The sequence below is a fragment of the Piliocolobus tephrosceles genome, chromosome 3 (assembly GCF_002776525.5).
Source record: "Piliocolobus tephrosceles isolate RC106 chromosome 3, ASM277652v3, whole genome shotgun sequence".
NCBI lineage: Eukaryota > Metazoa > Chordata > Mammalia > Primates > Cercopithecidae > Piliocolobus > Piliocolobus tephrosceles.
The window spans coordinates 47,334,323-47,356,354 of NC_045436.1; the positions used below are offsets into that span (position 1 = coordinate 47,334,323).

At 37.2% G+C, this 22,032-nt stretch overlaps 1 protein-coding gene across 6 annotated transcripts in view; it reads left to right on the forward strand.

Annotated features, from left to right (window-relative positions):
• INPP4B (inositol polyphosphate-4-phosphatase type II B) overlaps positions 1-22,032 on the forward strand; it is an 840,917-nt gene that overhangs the window by 567,568 nt on the left and 251,317 nt on the right. For all 6 annotated transcript variants that reach the window (XM_023225976.3, XM_023225978.3, XM_023225977.3 and 3 more), the window contains one exon: positions 1,668-1,747. In XM_023225976.3, coding sequence (XP_023081744.1) covers positions 1,668-1,747 — 80 coding nt within the window. The remainder of the gene's footprint in view (positions 1-1,667; positions 1,748-22,032) is intronic.

Here is a 22,032-nt window from a genome sequence, read left to right on the forward strand (position 1 = left end):
TCTCTCTCTCTCTCAAATGAGGTCTCATTCTGTCTCCTAGGCTGGAGTGCAGTGATGCAATCATAGCTCACTGCACCTTGTACTCCTGGCCTCAAGCAGTCCTCCCGCCTCAGCCTTCAGGGTCACTGGGATTATAGGCATGACAGGTGTGAGCCACCATGACCAGTGTGTTTTACCAAATGTTTGATTTTAAGCCTTTTAGGACCAGCTTGTCTAAGTTAAAGATTTTAAAAGAGGGATAAAAATTCCGACTTCAGGCCGGGCGCGGTGGCTCAAGCCTGTAATCCCAGCACTTTGGGAGGCCGAGACGGGCGGATCACGAGGTCAGGAGATCAAGACCATCCTGGCTAACACGGTGAAACCCCGTCTCTACTAAAAATACAAAAAACTAGCCGGGCGAGGTGGCGGGTGCCTGTAGTCCCAGCTACTCGGGAGGCTGAGTCAGGAGAATGGCGTAAACCCGGGAGGCGGAGCTTGCAGTGAGCTGAGATCCGGCCACTGCACTCCAGCCTGGGCCACAGAGCGAGACTCCGTCTCAAAAAAAAAAAAAAAAAAAAAAAAAAATTCCGACTTCAAGCTTTTCTTTCCTCTGCCTAGCAATTTCTCAGTGTGGATGTAGCCATTCATGTATGAAATATTTTCCTATTTACCTCTAAAAAGATGCCATTACTCTCAAATTCTTTGTCCAGCCTCTCATTATAGTGCAGCTTGGCAGCAGACCTATGATGAAAGACTGTTCTGGAAGAAGTACCATTGACTTATTGTAGAGTATTTACATTTTGTTAGGCCACAGTGGCATAAGAAATAACATGGGTTTAATATTTTCGTATTTACTGCTTGACCTGAAGGGAAGAATGAGATCTCTTTTTCATGTTATTTATCCCATAATAATGTGACTTTTAAATCAGAAGTAGCCGGGGATATTAGAAAGAGATGATAGGGTTTTTATCCTGGGAAAGAAAAAAAAAAAAAAAACAATTTGGAGTTTTATTCTTTGCATTGAGTCAAAAAGAGTAGAAAGCAGGTATTCAAAGATCATCAACACCTAATATAATAGGCTAAAAAAGCAATTTAAAAAAATATAACTGAATAAGTGCCATTCTCTTTCGTGTATTGGAATGAAATTGTCCCATGCTAGTAAAGAAATAACAAAGGAAAAATGCTTTAAAACATTGCTGGGACGGGGGAAAACTAAAACATTTCTATTTATAACTTGTACAAAGTCCCACATAAAAATAGCTCCAACTAACAGATTTGCTCATATCTGGAATACAAAGTTGTTGCTGCCAGTGATTTGAGGAATTCTAATAAGAGGAACAACAGCATTGGTAAATATGGAAAATATATCATCTTTTCTTTTCCCTCAGTTTTCATATGCAGAGAAAATTATAGTTAGTGAAACAGTTCTGGGTGCTGTATTTTACCTCTTGTTATTTTCTAGCCTGTTGATCTCTTTTCTTTTAGGGAAAATGATACGTTTTCACCCTTTAATCCTACCCCATGAGGTGGATATATTATTGATAATTTTATCTCTGTTACTGAAATATTTGTCAGGCTAATAGATTTAATATTTTATTCTTCTACAGACTAATTTTGTGTGATTGATGTGACAGCAAACATATTAAAGAACCTCAAGTTAATGAAACCATTCTTTCTGTTATTTTCAGCGAAGTTTCCTGGGCTATGCCAGTTTTAAAGTGGGAGAGCTACTGAAGTCAAAGGAGCAGTTGCTGGCCCTGAGCCTGAGGTGGGTCTCTTTGTAGAAACACTGTTAAAGTTAATAACAAGCGGTATGTGTTGATGGCCAGTGTGTTTGAAAGTCACAATTCTTGCAGATGTTAGATGTCAGCTCTCAAATAGCTAATGTTCTCCACTGCAACAAGTTATAGTGAAACAGCAATTATTCAAATTCACATTGAAGTTCATGTTTCAGGTTGTGAAATGTTATTAGCCCTTGTAAGAAAAAACAATATTACATTATCGTTAAAGTGATGAAATTCTTTGAAAGTAAGAAAGTATATATAAATTATGATCACATTATTAAATATTTTTTCTCTTATCGAAATGTTACTTTTTAATCAAATAACTTTCCATATTTGAAATCTGTTAGAGGCAATATCGTAGTTTTATGATAATAGAGAGTAAGCTGATTATTCTTTTCTCAGCCTATGTTGGTGCTATACTATTAAACATAAACCGCTTAAACCACTTATCAGTTAAAACACATTCTTGACACAGACAATAGATCATAGCTAATTCTGAGTACAGTTTGCTTTGAAATAGAAGATGAGACAACAGTCTTTAGGAAGTCACACTATTTTAATTACTAAGAAGAGCATTAAATAAAATAAACTTTTCTTTTTAAATTTAAAGTAAATTTGAAAACACATAAATTTTGAAACAATTGTTTTCTAACAGTATAGTAACTTTCATAATTATGCATACATTGGGAATACTGCCTTGCACTATTTTTATGGTACAAATGAATACAACAATTGCATAGAACACCATTTGTAAATGTTAAGACTCTCTTATTTTGATGAAACATGGAGACCACTTTCAAGGAGCTGGACAATGTCTTAAGTCTGTTTGTTCCCTTCCACCAAGGACCCACTTGTAACCAACAATTTATTTCGATAAAGATGTGATGGCTTATGCTAGCATCTCTACTCCACGATTTGTCTTTTTGCTGATTTTTTTCTAATCCTTACAGCTCCTCATTTTGCTTTGATAAGATAATATAATTTAAATATAATTTAAACTATGTAATACTTCAAGCAGAGAAATGAGTTGTGGATTCTAATGAGGCTGCTGTCTGCTCTAGCTTTCTTTAGGTTACGTCTCTTAAACATCTGGTGTTGGTGTTGGTGTTGGTGTTATATTTTGTATGGGAAAACATATTAAAATCTTTATGGTTTTATGATGTTAATACCAATACAATTTTGCTGCTGTTATTGTTTTCAGTTTGAAGTATAAAGGGTCAGCTAAAAAGGCTGGTTATCAGTGTCACAGATAACCTAGAAAATATCATCATTCTAGCCTGACTGTTGAATCTGACCCATATACGCCTGGATTCATAACAGAAGATATCAAACATTGAGCTGTCTTAGGACTCCGAGCAGTCCACATGTTTTCTAGATCAGATGCATACCATGTTCTTCTTCATCTTACTGACTCACAGGCCCCAGTATTCATTATGACATAACAGTCGTTAACATCAGAAGCATACTACATAGTAGTGCAACATTTAGACGCTGGTTTGAAACAGAAATCAGGGGACCAGAAGTTCTTAGTAAAATGCAAATTAGTGAACACACAGTACCTTAGAGAGAGAACAAGCACCAAAGGGTCAGTTTTAGAGTATTACCCTTGAAAGAGAAAAGAAATACATAAATTTCATATTTAGATGGAAGCAAGACAAATTTCTTCACTTTTTATTGTAATACCCCTGATTCCTAGTCATTTGATCTTGATTATATAAAACAAATTCAACAACGAAGAGTTGACTTCTTCGTTGACTTCTTCAACAATTCTGAAAGGTCTAGGTTATTATTTTTCTCAGTTTTGTGCTTTGCCAAATTTGTGGTTTTCTCTCCCTATGAACCAGACAGATTATAGATTTATCATAGCCTCTTGATTTCTGGTAGATGGCTTTTTAAAAAAATTCTGATGTAATTTATTTTCTTTCCACTGATTCTGCCTCTTAAGTATTGAGTTAGAAGAGCCTTAGCTCACCCTTAAGAAGCATTTTTGTTTTGTTTCGATTTTTAAAATATTCCTTTGCACAGATTATTTCTGACTTTTATTTTATAGTCATTAATTTTGAAACAGTAAAATTCTCCGATTTCTGTAAAACAAATTCACAGAAGTAACAGCATTCTTTGATAATGAATAAAGTTCCTTTTCTTTATGATTAATTTTAGCTTCCCTAAATCTTACAGTTGTGCTTGTATTCACTGTTTCTTTGGGGGCTTCTTATGTGATAATTCAGATTCTAAAACTTTCAAACGAATTCCACAGAGCACTGTGATTTAATATAGCTTCCGTGTCATATGTGCTTTGAACTGGAGATCAAGGGCAGGGGATATATTGCTTTTATTTTTTTCCTGCAGGAAACTTAAAGGAACAAGACATGTGCATCTAATTTATAGATTTAGACCTAAATTTAATGAAATATGGTATTGTGTATTTTTAAAGATGCAGAGTAAAATTCGTCTATTTGTATTGGGGAAAATGCCTCTGATGTATAGAGTGGTTTCTATTCATATGTCACCTTTAGTTAAATGTAGAATTTACTATGTTTTTGAGTGTTCTAGCATCCCAAATGGACTTGGGTTCTCTTTAGTAATATCGTCTATATCTTTATATTACATCCACTGTTTCACTACTGTGCATTTGGTAGTTCCTGTCTCCTCTTACTTCTTTATCTCAATTATATTTTCTGTTTTTGTTTTCTAATTCATTGCTGTGTAGTCTTGACTTCTAGACTTGTAAACAAAGTAGAGTTTCTGTATGGAGGATTATAATTATAGCTGTGAAAGACGCTTGATGATATTATAAGAATGATAATAAGGATGACAACAACAAACCATGTGCTTTGTGCTTTGATAATTGTATTAGAGATATCTCATTGACCCTTATCGAATGAGATGCTATTCTTAATTTCCATTTCATAAATCAAGAAACTGAGGTATAGAAAGTAGTTAAGTAATTTGTGTAAAGTTATAATGTTCTTAAATGGGAAAGGCAGGGTATGAAACCACACATTTCTAACTGCAAACCCCATGATTTTCATGACCGACATTTTGTCTCTTTCAACAAAAGAGAAAACAGAGAACTAGTTGAAATTCATATCACACGTCACATAACTTAATAATGGCAGAGCAAAGCAACGACTGAGGCCCAGAATCAGGTTTTCATGGTTTCTTCCATGTTTGACTTCACCATCGTACCTGGGCTTACACAAGGTGATGACTAGAAGAGTGGTCCTATGCCAGGGTAGGAATGTTAATCATGATGGAAAAGTGCGAAAGGGCCTGCTAGTTTAAGGTGGGATTGAAGGCTGAGGGAAACCTATGGAATGTGTTCTTATCCCAGAACCATGACTGTATCCTGATCTCGATCTGGTTCGTTGCTAAAACGCCCAACAATCCTTTGCTCTACCAACCTGACATAATTTTTTGGGGACTAGACAAGCAGAACTTTGGAACATCGTAATAATGCCTTATGAGTTGATGAATATAAAAGTTAAATATAAAATAATATAAAAGTTATTTCTCTCTGTGGAAATGATACTAGCAGTCAGGAAAAAAAATTGCATTGATCTTAAAGTGTTTGAACAACCACAGATGCAAAACAACAACTACAAAGGTAAAATTTGTTTCCTAGGAAATTTATCTAATGGGAGTGGGGACAGAAGCAAGTGTTCCAGCCTTGTCACGGCTTTGTTGTGTGACTCCGCACAGTTTAGATTTCACTCAGTGCTCATTCATTCAGCAAACATTTACTAAGAATGTTTTATATTCTAAGTACAGGGATAGAGTTAATATTTTCCCATTGATGTTACCAATTATGTGTTCAATGAAAAAAAAATCTCATTATTTACTGAGCATCTGCTAGCATGCAAGGAATATGTGAGGTACTTTTCATGCATTATCTTATTTAATCCATGTGCATTATCATCTGTCTTATAGCAACTTGTCTAAAATTCTACAGCTGCTGACTGTAAAAGTGGGATTAGAACTCAGTTTGGTCTGACTCCAGAGGCTATTCTACTTTTATTTTACTACCTAGTAGGAAGCTCTAGATCTAACAGAACGTTTTCTTCCTTGTCTATTTTAACTTCTATTGTTCAATGGGTTTTAGGAATCTCAATTAATTTTTACTGATGTTTTATATTAAAATTCAATTTTATCTGCCTGCAACATAGTAGAGGTTTAATAATTATTTGTTGGAGTTTCGATTCATGATGATTACTTCCTTATACTTTTATAGATGCTAAATATAATGCTAGCACCGAGACTTCATTTCTGGGCGTAATCCACCTAAATTGGTGAATATTATGCAGTATAAGCATTAGAGTATATCTGACACAAGCAAATTTCAGAGTAATAGTGAAAGTTGTAATCTCCTTTAAAAGCTGAAAACCTTAGAATCTACATTTATTTCAGCACAGGGCACTTTACCTTGTCACAGAAACTTTCAGTTCATCTTAACAAGGAGTTTATTATTTCTTTTGTAACCTTCTACATGTCACCACACCCCCACCCCACCAATTAAACAAATTTTATATCATTTTATCAGGGTGAATATGATAAAAATTTTTCTTGAATAGAGATGTGCAAGTATTTATTCATACAAAGGGAATATGATTTTTATTTATTACTTCTACCACATTTACAGAAGTGCTTTTTATGGAATAAATAACATAAAACACTGATGATCTTAAATGGTTATATAATTACATTTTATAATATATAGATGTACGCAAGATGCTATGAAAGAAAAACATTTAACTTCTTCTGTTTTTTAAATTTCTCCTATTTTTATAGTATTTATGTGTATACATATGCATGCCTATGTACATGTATTATAGATTATGTGGATGAATATGTGTTTGGGCATCTATATCATTTTAGAACATTTTGCTTCCTCACAAACTATGAATATTTATTTCCTATTTTTGTCAAATGTTTATGCCTAGAGATGTAAGATCCAAATTGTGAGGTTTTTAAGTTTTTATTTTTTGGCATTTTGCTTAATTAGCCTCCTTAAATACACACACATGAACAGATACAAAGTTCAGTTTTGTAGTTTCTGTAAATAAAAGTATAACAACAGCAACAACAACAAAAAAGTCCACGTAATCTTCCGAAGACATGTTCTTAATTTGAGAGCTAGAAGTAGCGATAAGGAGAGGCTCCATTGTCTTCTATACAAGCATAGTCAGAGTGATAAAAAGATAAAATTGCTAGTAGCACCTCTCAGGTTGGGAGGCCAGGGTGGTTCTGGGCAATTAATAAATGTAGTGAAGTTCCAAACATTGCCTTGCATTAGAGAAAAACTCTATAAATATCGTTTCCTTTTATTCTTGCATGAAACTTACTAAGTCCCTCAGCCATCCCTTAGTTTTTTGCTTAGTTCACTTGCTTAACTTGTTGAAATTCCTTTTTAGAATGTGACAGCCACCTTCTCTAAACTTGGTGTGTTAGGCTGCTTTTGCATTGCTATAAAGAAATACTTGAGGCTGGGCAATTTATAAAGAAAAGAGGTTTAATTGGCTCATGGTTTTGCAGACTGTATAGGAAGCATGACACCAGCATTTACTCAGTCTCTAGTGAGGCCTCAGGAAACTGTTACTTATGGCAAAAGGTGAAGTGGGAGCAGGGGTCTCACATGGCAAGAGTGAGAACAAGCGAGGTGGGGGAGGTGCCACACACTTTGAATGAACCAGATCTTGCAAGAACTCACTCATTATCTCTAGGATGGCACTAAGCCATGAGGAATTTGCCCCCATGACTCCAACACCTCCCACTAGGCCCTGCTTCTAACAGTGGAGATTACATCTCAACATGAGATTTGGAGGGGACATCCAAACAATGTTTCTTGGTCAGTGGGAGAGGGGTTGACTTAACCCTTGATCTGGATATAGCATTTCTATTATCCAAGGAAGAGGTGCTTACCTGAAACTTAAATTCTGGCTTTAATCACTCTGGTAGCATATGGCTTATTACCAGGTAGCAGCTACTAGCAAAAGAAATATGGACAGCAGTTTGGTACAATCAGGCAACGTGACAGAGTTGGGAGAAAAATACTTATTTAAACTAAAAACTTTAGCAATAAAAGATTGAAATCAGGACAGAAATTCGTAAGTGTAACAGTTTTGCTTTTAGAGGTCACTGATTCATTTTATTGCTGAATATATACACAACTATCTAGAGAAGTAAATTCAAGTGACATTTCTTGGGGTTGAACTGTGAGAATGAAGGGTGACATCAAACACAGAAGCAGGAACATCTTATTAAACTGATTATTTTATGTTAACTATGTTAAAGGCCCTTAGGGAAACAATTGTCTGAAATTTTCAAAAGCCTCTAACATGAGCCATTTTGTAATGACTTAAAATTCCATCAATTTATAGAACTTGGGGAGAACGCAAAGCATGCAAATGTGAGATTGGGACAGTAAAGAGGTAGAAAAAGCGGATGACTTAGAGACATATCTGTGCCCAAATCCTGGCTCTTCTGTTGCCTATCAGTATGGCTGATTGTTCTGAGACTCAGTTATCTTATCTGTGAAATGGGGATGCTAGTGTTGCCTACCTCATGGGTTCTCTGTGAGGATCACATAAGTTACTAATGTGAAATGCTTACAACAGTGCCTGACACGTAAGTTCTTGATAAATGTTAGCTATTATTTTCATTTTCCGTTGATTAGCTTCTCTAGTGCCGGTTTTTGTTTTCCAAGAGAGGATAAGACACATTGTACACAAACTGTTGGAGATGGTATCTAATGCGAAGCAGATACTCATTATATTACCTACTATTTAAATTATTATCATCAGTACTTTCATTTCCCATTTCATTCAACTAGACTGTTTTTCATTATAATTTAAGTGGCTCTGCAGTTATATATTCTTTATTTTTCTTTATGTTCCTAATCCATTTAAACAAAGCTGTAGGTATGACCATGGAAACCAATTAGCACTTTCTTAGTCTGCATTATTCAGAAGGTGTTGGATTTGTCAGATTGCAAATTGGTTTAGAGTTCTCAGTCACTGAAGGGACAACACATACCAGAGTACACTTCAATAGCTCCTCAATTTGTATAGAAGAGCCTGAAACCTTTCCTTTTTTAAAATGCGAATCACGTAAAGTTGATATCTGTACACAAAGACCTACCTGCTTAAGAAGTTTGAGAGCTAATTTAGCTTTGAAGATAATTTGTAGGAATGATTAGGCTTGAAAGGAATTATATTTGACCTGAAAATTTTGTACTGGATTTGCCCATATTTACCAAAGTCAGTTTCATTATTATCACTGTGTTTCTGCTTCACTGGACACATTTATATCTGCTTTTTCCAGGGTTGTTTTGTAACACCAGTATCTCTTCGGTTATTAATACATGTTTTTTGAATAGAGGAATTCTGTGGCCAAATAAGTTTGAAAGTCCTCCAAAAAAAAAAAAAAAAAAAAAAAAGGGAAAGTGAATTTCCTTCCTGTAGGACATCTCAGAGCCTTTAGTAGCCTTTCAAGGCCCTTGAAGATTCTCAGAGGATACGTGTCGCCTGCAGCTTTGCTTAAATTAATTTGAATGTGGCTGGGCGCGGTGGCTCACGCCTGTAATCCCAACACTTTGGGAAGCCAAGGCGGGTGGATCACGAGGTCAGGAGATCGAGACCATCCTGGCTAACACGGTGAAACCCCGTCTCTCTAAAAAAAATACAAAAATATTAGCCCAGCGTGGTGGCGGGCGCCTGTAGTCCCAGCTACTCGGGAGACTGAGGCAGGAGAATGACGTGAACCTGGGAGGCGGAGCTTGCAGTGAGCCCAGATTGCGCCACTGCACTCCAGCCTGGGCGACAGAGCGAGATTCCGTCTCAAAAGAAAAAAAAAAAAAAAAAATTAATTTGAATGCAAGAAGCTTTCGTCATGGAATACTTATCGACCACTTGTTAGACACTATGTTCCAGGAAACACAGTCATGTTATTTAGAAAATACTGATTTAGAAGAACAACAAAAATGTATTTTTCAAAGAAATGTGTGAGTGATTGTCTATGTATATTTGTGTATTTTCTACCATAAGCATATTCTCTAACACACACATCTGCAGACAGGTGTGTGGTCCTCACCCAAATGAACAGTCACCCCCCGTTTCCCCACACATGCTCCCATCCCCATGCTGGTGCCACACTCCCATCCACAGTCATTGACAGACCTGTGGCATCTTATACTCATGCCCATGCAGGAGTTTGTAATATTTATACAAGAAGTGTGGAGAAAAGTGGCAAAATATTCGATGTTTCTTTGATGTTCATTGACAGATTATTTTTAAGCTTGCATAAGTGAACACATATTTTTGTAATCACCTAATATTTTACCTACCCCAAACTGAACTTAGCTCTTCTGCTGAAAGCTCTGACTTTTGTTTGTTTGTTTGTTTGTTTTCAGGTTAAACTAAGACCCATCCTACATTCAGGTACCCTAAATGTAGCCCAGGCTAGAAATCCCTGCATCATTTTCAACTTACCCTTTCTAAAATTCTTATCTGGTATTGTTCTTTTCTTTCTTGAAACTTTATATGTCCTCTTTCCCTTCCCCACACCACTCTTCTCTCCTCCATGAGCATGAACATGAACATCTGTATATCTGCTCAGCCCAGGTATACAAGGTGCTTTATCCACAGCCTGGCATAAGTCTACTTTTCAGTTTCATCTCTTACCACCCACATTATTCTTGATCCTGACCACCTCTTCTTACCTCATTTATAGTGGCTTATGGGTACTTAACATTTTCTAAAGGTGAAATCAGAGTTCCTGTATTTCTCTGAGATCCCTATTCTCATGCTCTTTGAGCTCAGTTTCAACTTCATCCAGCAAGAGAGCACACTTTCGTATGTGCAGATGGTGCACCTTAGATTGTTCCCCGCCCTGTGTCTACTTTTTCCCCACCATTTTTTGATATCCCTTGCCCAGCGAAGATATCCACCTGGTATTCTCCAAATTTACTCATACTAAGAATTAAGAGGTAATAGTCTCCAGGCATGTCAGTGAGAAGGTCTTGTCACCATCCCCTACCACAGCTAACCATTGGCCTCTCAATTTCCTATGACCAGTGAGCGCCATTCCATCATCAGAAGCTTTAGGTGCTGGGAAAAGGATGTCAGAGCTCATCATTCCTGTTCCAGTTCAGATGCTTGATGATCATTAGAAGGTCATCATTTTTTAACTACTTCCAGTGAGATTTTATTTTGCATTTCTACTTATTATATATTTTCTTTTTACAATACACTTAGGGATTACAAAGGTAGTTTTGATACATGGATGTATTGCATAATGGTGAAATCTGGGCTTTTAATGTAACCATCCCCTGAATAGTATACATTGTACCAATTAAGTAATTTATCATCTTTCACCACCCGCTCCCCTTCCAACCCTTTTGAGTCTCCAGTATCTATTATTCCACACTCTGTGTCCATGTGTCCACATTACTTAGCTCCTACTTATAAGTGAGAACATGTGGTATTTGATATTCTTTTTCTGAGTTATTTCACTTAGGATAATGACCTCCAGTTCCATCCATGTTGCTGCTAAAAGATATGGTCAGTTCTAAGTGTGAGTTGTACTGAAGATACCATCCTAAAGCAGAGATAGGAAGTTACTTGCCTCTTGGCAATGTATTACCCTTTGTAGCATACTCTAGCTCAGGAATTTCTACCCTAAACCATTAAATGACATTCACTGTTGTCTGTTGTTCTGTGGCCTAGCATAGTTATTTCATAGTAAAACTGTGGTTAAGAGAGATTGTTTGCAATAGTGCTTCAGTAAGAGAAAGAGTTGAGTTAGGGAAAAAAATACTGTTTAATTCATGGAAGATAGGGAAACGTAGAAACCGCATGGGAAATAATATGACAAGAGAGATTTTAAGAAGGCAGAAGAGAAGGATGACATCAAATAGAAAGAAATAAAAGATGTAGAATAATACAGAAGAAGTAATAGGCAAGTTTATGTTGTTTTACTTGAATACATTTAGTACCAATATAAACAGATTGCTTTTTTTAATGCTGTGCTGCAATGGAGGATGGTCACTTTGCATCCAGCCTACAGTTTTGTGGTTGATCCACTAAGTTCCCTGATCAATGTACTTAAGCTTAATAGAAATGCCCTGTAATCCCAGCACTTTGGGAGGCCGAGGTGGGTGGATCACCTGAGGTCAGGAGTTTGAGACCAGCTTGGCCAACATGGTGAAACCCCATATCTACTAAAGATACAAAAATTAGCTGGGTGTGGTGGTAGGCCCCTGTAATCCCAGCTACTCAGGAGGCTGAGGCAGGAGAATCTCTTGAACCCAGGAAGTAGAGGTTGTAGTGAGCCAAAATCCCACCATTGCACTCCAGCCTGGGTGACAAGAGCAAGACTCTGTCTTAAAAAAAAGAAAAAAAAAGGATATAAAAATTAGGTAATTGCCTTTTTTATAACATCATCTTGGGCTGATTAGTTTATTGCATTATAGGACAGTTTTACCATCTTGCATAGAAAGTAAAGTTTTAAAATTAACAAATTATCAAATGAAAGTTTAGTTGAACCTGACTGAAGTGTTACTAGGCATATATTACATTATACAAGAAAAACAAAAGACCAAATTAGCTTGTAGAGACACGCCAAATGTCACTTTTGTTTTCTGATGTTCACACATGTAAATTGGGAAGTAAACACACTTCTTTAGAGCTTAATATAAAAACTGATTGATAAAAACAAATTTAAGGTATCATAATAAACATGGTCTAATCCTCATCTATCCACTGATGACCAGAGCAGAACACTTGAATTTTATCATAGTTTTTAATCTTCCCTTATATTTCTCTGATGCAGTCTCTCTCAGGGAAAGGATTTAAAAGTTTAAAACCTAAACTTAGAAATGGTGTATAGTGGGGATTATTTTTCTCTTATCTAGAATCAAATTGAAGATTTTCCAGGACTCACGCAATAAATAAGAGAGATGGTCTCTAATGGTTCTTGGGTTTGCTTGTTTGTTGGGCAGGCTGCCAGCTAACACTAAATTTTTTGGCTATTGACGCTTGCCTCTAGAATCAGGAAAAATGAATTGCTTCTATGACCAAGTGAGATATAGCTTTTAAAGCACTTTTCAGGATAGTCCTGTGATTGTAACATGGAGGGAAGTTAGAGTTTCATCACTGTTACCAGGAGTTCATTACTTTGCTTAAATGTACCGGTCTATCTGGTAGTGATAATAATATCACTGAGATTACTTCAAATTGTAGTTTTGTAAGCCAGATTTAAAGAAGAGGATCTCCTATACTTTAATAGAAAAATAAACAGTTTTCAAGCTATTCTTTCCTTCATGTCATTTCTCCTTTCTCAATACTCCCACTAGTCCTTGAAACAAGTAGTCTTTGAGTGATGTTATCTTTCCCACTAAGTTCATTTGAAAAAATACATTGAGACAAAAATACATATAATATATGAAAGATCCAGGAAGAGGGAATGTTAAAAGCAAATATTACTGGTTTTGTATTTGCTATAAAATTGTGTCATTTTCTCAGAGATTGTCTTTGTAATGCCTTTAAATTCTTTGAGTCCAAAAATGCTAGTCATGGATAGAAAATGATACAGCACAATTTCCTTTCATTTTCAGGGCTAAGTGAAGAAAAAAATGAAAATACATTTTTTGGAGAATATTTTTCTTTGTTTACACCTTATAGATCCATTCCTCAATTGGAGCTTTATGAACTTTCTACCTAATGCCTTCCCTTTAGAGGGATGGAGTCAGAATTGAAGGCTAATGATTTTCCAAGTGACAGTGACAAAGAGGGCCTCCTTCTGGAACCAATTTTAAGAATAGGATGTTGGGCAACTATGAAGTGAGAAGACAGTCTGGGAGTAGAGAGCAAGCAACATTTTGTAACAGTACATGGATACCCATTCTAGGAAAGAGTTTCCCCTTCTATTTTTGAGTCAAACATGTGAGTAATCAGCATATAAAGCTGACACATGAGGTCCCAATGCAGATTGTCGATGGCCATGTGCATTACCTATAACGTCAGCTGGGACTAGAAACTAAGTCACATCACATTAGGAATTGTGTCTAAGTTCTGCCATTAGTTAGACACATCACTTCAGAAAGTCTATCTTTTTTTTTACTTCAATTATGTCATCTCTAAAATAAAAAAAATTGAATTAGATATGCTTTCAATCCCTAGTATTAGTTGCCTCATGATTTTCTCCATCTCATAAGAGACGGGAGGAAGGAAGTAAATTTTGTATTACTTAGAAGACATGATTAGTCAATTATATAAGGAAAAGCTTTTGGTTTTTATCGGGTAACTCCTATGTTCCTGGAAGATAGACCTTCTAAGATCAGATTTAAAGAGTAAGTCTTTAGAAACAGAGGCACTGACAGAGTTCACAACCTCATCTGTAATTGGGACTTCTAAGAGCAGACTGTATCTCATAAGGCTGATTTGAGATTTAAAAAAAATAATAATATGTTCAAAAATTTGAACTAGTGCCTGGTACATAGCCGCTAATAAATATTGGTCATCATTCCTATCCTCATCATCAACTTGAGTGTCTTATAACACTGAGCCCTGAATAGCCCCTACATTCTTTGAAAATAAAGATCCAGCTCCAGGTTGTTTGATGCCTAGCTGTCTGTGGTCATACATGCCACGTCCCCCATCTATGGTCAGCCTGGTCCAGTGGATGATCAGTGCCAGTCTCATTGGAAATGTGGCATTAGAGAAAAAACTTGAAGGAGAAAATAATCATGCAGACATCAGTTGGGAAGTGGCGATGGTGGTGGTGGTAGCGTTTCAAACTAAAGAAATTGCTAATGCAAAGGCCCTAAAGAAGGAGTTTCCTAGGTATATTCGAGGAACAGTAAAAGTCCAATGAGGCAAGAGTTGAGTGAGCAGTGTATGGAGGAGAGGTAAAGAAATAAGGCCAGCAGGGCATGGTGGCTCACACCTGTCATCCCAGCACTTTGAGAGGCTGAGGCAGGTCGATCACGAGGTCAGGAGTTCAAGACCAGCCTGGCCAAGATGGTGAAACCCCATCTCTACTAAAACTACAAAAAAATAAGCCCAGAGTGATGGCAGGTGCTTTTAATTCCAGCTACTCAAGAGGCTAAGGCAGGAGAATCACTTGGACCCAGGCAGCAGAGGTTGCAGTGAGCTGAGATTGCGCCACTACACTCCAGCCTGAGTGACAGAGTGAGACTCCATCTCAAAAAAGAAAGAAAGAGAGAGAGAGAGAAAGAGAGAAAGAAAGAAAGAAAGCCAAGGTGGTGATGAGTTCCAGGTGATATAGAAATGAAAGCCACTGTGCCCACTTCATCCTTTACTCTGAGTAAAACTGGGAGCCTTAGTAGAGTTTTGAGCAGAAGGGTGATCTGACTTACGCTATGTTGGGATCAGAAGACTGAAGGAAGGCAAGAGTGAAATCGGGGGACCAGGTAGGAGGACTCTGTCTTAATTCAAGGTGGGAGTGATGGTGGTTTTGCAGGGAGGTGGTAAGACATGGTCACATTCTGGATACATTTTAAAGAAAGGACAGGTAGAACATGTGACAGCACGAATAATGTGAGATTTCAGAGAAATAGAGGAAACAAAATTGAATTCAATAGTTATGGTCTACAAATAAATACAATAGTTTTGGGGAACAATGAAGTTGTTGCTGAATAGGGGAAACTGTGGTAAGACAGGTTTTAAGAGAAAGATTGGGTTGCCGTGGAGTACTATGCAGCCATAAAAAGGAATGATATCATGTCCTTTGCAGGGACATGGGTGGAGCTGGATATCATTGTCCTTAGCAAACTAATGCAGGAAAAGAAAACCAAATACTGCATGTTCTCACAAGTGGGAACTAAATGATGAGACCACATGGACACAGTTGGGGAAACAACACTGTTTCCCCAACAGTGTTGGAGGGCGGGGGGCTGGCAAGAGGAAGAGGACAAGGAAGAATAGCTTGTGGACGCTGGGATTAATACATGGGTGATGGGATGATCTGTGCAGCAAACGCCATGGCACACATTTACCTATGTAACAAACCTTCATGTCCTGCACATGTACCCCTGAACTTAAAATAAAAGTTGGAAATTTTAAAAAAGAAAGGTTGGAAGTTCAGTTTTAAACATTGTCGAGTTTAGATGAGTTAAGTTTGTAAGAATGAATTAATGAACTAATATACAAAATAATGAAAGAACCCTGGAAGGCCTAGAAAAGTATTTTAAATTACAGTCAAGAAAAGCAAATTTCTGAATAGAGGAAATAATAGAGAAAAATCATCACCATATTTTAAAAATTCACTGCTAAGTGTATATTTTAGAAAGTCTCTGATGCTTTCCATGAAGTCCCATAACACACCAATTTATTAAACAATACCAGAATGGAGAGGAGAAAGTATAATAAAGATAATAATGTAATGGTTTAAATAAAAAACTTGTTGAAAGTAAGAAAGAGTAATTTGACACTGCAGAAAACTGAATCAGTGAACAGAAGATAAACCCAGGCAATATTCCAGAGTTCAAATAATATACTTGAATCCTTCACTGATTCTGCTGTTTTCACCACCAGGATGCCAAGAATATTATAATAACTTACTGAATGTTTGCACACATTGTCTCATTTAAGCTTCAAAATATCTCATAAGGCATTTAATATATGATTTTTCCCATTGTACAGATGAGAAAAATAAGTTTAGAGGTGTTGAGCAAGTTACCCAATACGATATTGCTGTTATGTTTCAGAGAAAATGAAAAAAAAAAAAAAAAAACTGGAAAGAGAGAAGAAAATGTATAAAGCAAGGGCAATGTATAGAACTGTAATTAAAGGCTTATTTTAGGGAAGATAGGACAGATTCAGTAATCGACCATTTTAAGATAAAGATTTCTAGAGATTTACAAATACAAATCAAGTGTGTTTTCTGTGTTTGAAGCAGAAGAAATAATGACCAATATTAAATCATATTCTGGCAATTTTTAAGGTTTGAGGTTTTAAGAGTGTTATGGATGAATTTTTGTGTTCCCTCGAAATTCATATATTGAGGCCCTACTTTCCAATGTAATGGTGTTTAAAGATGAGGTCTTTGGGAGGCAATTCAGTTTGGATGAGTTGATGGGTGTGAGGCCCTCATGGTGGGATTAGTGCTCTTGTAAGAAGGGATACCTGAGAGCTTACTCTGTCCCTCCCATGTGAGGCCACAGCTAGAAGGCAGCCATTGGCAAGCCAGGAAGAGAGCCCTCACCAGAACCAACTCTGCTGAGCTCAGACTTTCAGACTCTAACAACTATGAAAACAGAAATGTCTGTTTTTTAAGTTTCCCAGTTTTATATGGTACTTTGTTATGGTAATCCAAGTAGACTAAAATAAAGACTTATTATATTCTCATAGAGTTTGTGAAATAGACCTTTAAGGGTCTATTCCTATTAAATCAACTGTGTGTTCTTGTTGTTATCTCTAATAATTATAATTTTAAAATTATCATTGTTGCCACAGGTCTGTGGCAAGCCCCAGGCTTAGAATTTCTGTTCCACAGGATGGGGTTTTTAATGGTTATCAAGAATAATGCCTACTTCAAGAGATACCCAGTGTGATTTAGAAGAAGACAAGAGGGTAAATTAATTGTGATGCTTGGAAATGCTTAGTAAGCCAGGACAAAAATAGCACAACATGTCCAAACACAGGGCGACAGTTTGCATAACCAACAGAGAACTCATTTGTCTGATTGTTATGCCTACAAAAAAGAGGATGTAATCACTGAACAGCCAATGCTTATGAACTCCCAAAGTATAGTGTGAAGGTATTTTGTATTTAGATACAGCTGTTGCCAGAACTACCACTTAAAATAAAGTTTTTGGTACTCTGATGGGTGCTATGGATGGAAGCTTTTCTATCCCTCAAGGTACTGAATGATTTCCTGGTAATAATTCAGAAAGTAGAGAATTCAGTGCCAGAAACTTCAGAAGCACATCATGGATTACAACAGATCCATTGGAGATTATATGCATAACCTAATAGAAGATGAAGATGCTTATAGGAAACATTTTTCTCAATGCATAAAGAACATTGCAACTCTAGACATAGAGGAGATGTATAGGAAGCTCACACTGCTACACCTAACTATGAGAAGAAGCCTAAGAAAAAAATTAAAGAGAAGAAGAAAATGTCTCCCGCTCAGAAGAAAGATCAGGTAGCTTAAAAGAAGGCAAGTGTCTTCATAGTTCAGTAGTGGGCTGTTGAGACACAAACCAAACCACTACAATTGTCTGTAAAGACATTTAGATAAAGACAGTAAACCAATTGATCAAGCAGCTAAAACAAGATCAAGAAGATAAAAATATGACCACCACTTTATATTTTGTTTTTCAGAGTGAATTTTTAAAAATTAGATGCATCTTCTAATATCTTCTACTCTTGGATAATCCCAGCACTGCTCATGACTTATAAGGTGGCCTTAAGCCCTTCATGTAACCTCTCCGGGCGTGTTAGTACAAAATGCATTGAGTGATACTGAAGGTTATTATCTTCCCTAAGAAGTCTGATTGCAGTCAATTCGGATACAAAGAGTTCTAAGAAATTTATCTCAGAGTAAGAAAGAAAAACAGCTATATCCAGGGTTATTTAAAACAAGTAAACCTTTTATTTAAAATACAGATTTCATATCAATTCTCAAAGATTTACAAAAATATATATAGCAATCCCTCTGGAATTGACAATTTTAATTCTATGACTTTTAATTTTTACTATCTTTCCTACTTCCTATTAGAACCTCTATCTGCCAAATACCAAAATATATTCTTTTTCTTAGATGGATTCTTTTATTTAGAGATGACAAAGGCCATTTAACTACTAATGGATAAATTTTCTTATAATCAGAAATCTTGAAATAATGTTCTAAAAGTGAGCTATTCATAGAAGAAAGTAGATGGCTTTCCCATGTACTTTATGTTGAATAAATGGATGCAGGACATTTGATTTATTCCCACTGATCTCTAGAATCTATTTAACATGAATTAAAGCGGAATACTGTTTCCATGTAGCTGAGTATTTTGAACTTTACTTTAATTACTTTTCTTCCTTTTAACAAAAAAAGTCCTGTAGGAATCTTTATTGTTCTATATAGACTGCTTAAATCGTGAATCAGTCCCATTTTGACCTCTAAAATAATTACCAGATGATTTAGTAATGCAGAGTTAACACTACAGAGCAGAACAAGTTAAAATCAGAAAATGGAAACTTTCAGATCTTTATATTATTTTAAAATTAATGTTGCCCTGTCTGCCCTTGCATATTTTGCCTAGCTAAACTGAGTTGCTTCATTATAGTCATAATTGTTACTCATTCCCAGGTGATTTTTCACCATGCAGAATCCCTGTATTCCCAGGTCATCTTTCATCTGCATGGCGGATCATCCTTCTACCTCTCTGTCCACATCCTACTCTGGCTCTAGCAGCCTCTGCTCTCCAACTATACTCCTAGTATGTGAGGTCCATCCTTAGCCCCATGATGTCTCCTCAATCATTCCCCTTTATTTACCCAGAAACTGGCTCTCTTCCCTGCAATGCTGCCAAGTGACTGCCCTTCGTACCTGGTATAGGATAGGCATCCTCTAAAAACACTTCTGGATATCATGGCCTCAGACATGGTATATCTGAGGCCATAAGCCTCAATCCTTAGGTCACCTAGAGATGTCACCTCCCTTCATGGTATATCTGAGGCCATGAGCTTCAATCCATGGCCTCAGATATACCATGTCTGAGGCCATGAGCCTCAATCCTTACATCACCTAGAGATGTCACCTCCCCTCATTTCGTGAAAATTTTTACTTGGGGTGTACTCTCAGTTCAGCATTACTCCTCCCAGACTTCTTGTGATTCAGTAGCCACAGGGGTTCCCTTTTCAGCTCAATGGCCTCTCAGGCTTTTCTCTGCCCTATTTTCGTAACCATTCTCATCATCATCTCCTAGATCTCATCATTAATCCCAGTGCTCCATAGTCTCAATTTTAAGCATCCTATTTTCTGACTTCTATCGCCTCTCTTTCCAGTACACTCCCTCCAGTTGCTCTTTGACTGTCCCGAGTCATTGATGTGAAGTCCTGCTCTGCCCTACGCAGCCCCTCCCCCTCATCCACTTTTCTTATCCATCCCTGAGAAATCACAAAACGATTCCCTCGCATATATCCTCAACTCCTGTGCTCCACTTTCCTGTTGCTATACTCCATGAGCAAAATATAAATTGATGAACTGATTAATTCACTAATTTAAAAATTACAACAAAAACTGTGGCTAAACCCAGCATTTCACATACCTCTTTCACACTTGTATTTCTGTAGCTGAACGGGCTGGGGAAGCTTGACTTCCGTGCTTACAGGTTTTATTTTGTACGTGACCCCTAACTGCACAGGTACCCTCATTAATGCTGTAGCCACTATGCTCCCCTGATTCATTCACTCCCACTTTCTGGGGCCACTATTTTACACCTCCGCATTCCTAAAACCTCTAAAATATCTCTCCTCTTCCTCTGTCTCTGCTGATTTATGGTTTCTGTTGCACTGAGAAGAGGTATCTGACAATTTCCCACTCCACATTTACCAACCTATCAGCTGATTTATCTGATTTTCATTTCACTGAGAAGAGAAATTTGACAATTTCCCATGCCACGTTTACTAGTCTACCTGCACCTTCTCCACCTTTCCTCCTGTTATTATACAAAAACTCCTACTTTGTGTCTAAAGTCAACTCCTCCTCTGTCTAGTGTTTGAGATTCTATCTCTTTTCACTTATTCGAGAACACTATTCCAGCACTTATGTCATTTTTCTTTTGCATCATGAATTATTCTCTCTGGTAGATCATGTGTGTCAGCATTAAAAAATGCCATCAAATCTCCTGTTTATCTTTCTAACTTATGTCCCATTTCTCTGGTTCTCTTTATAGCAGAACCAGAGTAAGAACTGTATCTACTTTGCCTCCCTCCTCTGATTGTCTTTTCAATCTATTCTCATCAGGTTTTCAATCCTATTACTTTAGCAGCTAAACAGCATTTGTCATGATCAGTAGTGGCTCCATATTGCTAAATCCTAAGGAAAATTGTCAGTGTTCCTCTTCCTTGGGTTATCTGCCCAGTGGATCAATTGCTCACTCCTCAAAACCTATTCTTCCCTTGCTATCTGGGACACCAGACTTCATTTTCCTGTCGTCATTTCTTCTCTGTTTCTTTTGTTGGTTGCTCCTTATCACTATCACCTCTAAATGTTAAAGTGTCCTGTACCTCAGTTTAGGATGAAAAGTGTCCTCTTCACTTTTCATTCACTTTCTTTCATCTACCATCTACTCTTTTTTTTTTGATGGAGTCTTGCTCTGTCACCCAGGCTAGAGTGCAGTGGAGCAATCTCGGCTCACTGCAACCTCCGCCTCCCAGTTTTAAGCGATTCTTCTGCCTCAGCTTCCCGAGTAGCTGTGATTACAGGAGTGTGTCACCACACCCGGCTAATTTTTGTATTTTTAATAGAGAGGGGGTTTCACCATGTTGACCGGGCTGGTCTCAAACTCCTGACCTCAAGTGATCCACCTGCCTCAGCCTCCCAAAGTGCTGGGATTACAGGCGTGAGCCACTACACCCAGCCTCTTCCATCTAGTCTTAAAGCTTTTAATATCATCTGTATTCTGATGATTCCTATATGCTCATGCATCACATAATGATGTTTTGGTCAATGACAGACTGCATATATAATCAGTGGTGGTTCCATCAGATTATAACAACATATTTTTCTCTACTTTTTCTATGTTGAGGTACACAAGTACTAACCATTGTGTTATAATTGCCCATTGTATTCAGTACAGTAACATGCTATGCAGCTTTGTAGCCCCTGAGCAACAGGCTATACCATATAGCCTAGGTAAATAGCAGGCTGTATCATCTAGGTTTATGTAAGTACACGCTATGATGTTCATGCAAGGACAAAATTGCCTAATGGCATCTTTCTTAGACTATGTTCTGTCATTTAGCAATGCATGACTGTTCTTATAGCTCTAGCCTTGGCCAATTCCTTGAACTCCTGACTCTAATATCCAACCACCTAATGATAATTGAACACTAAATAAGTGTCTCAAATTAAAAATCTGCTAACCTGGACTCCTCATTCCTGCTTGCTGCCCACCATGCCCCCAAATTCTGTTTGTCCTCACCATCTCCCCAAGTAGGAAATTGCAATTCTACCCTTCCTATTGTTCAGGGCAAAATCTCTGTAGTCCCTGATTCCTCTTTCTCATATTCTTTATAGCCAGTCAGTC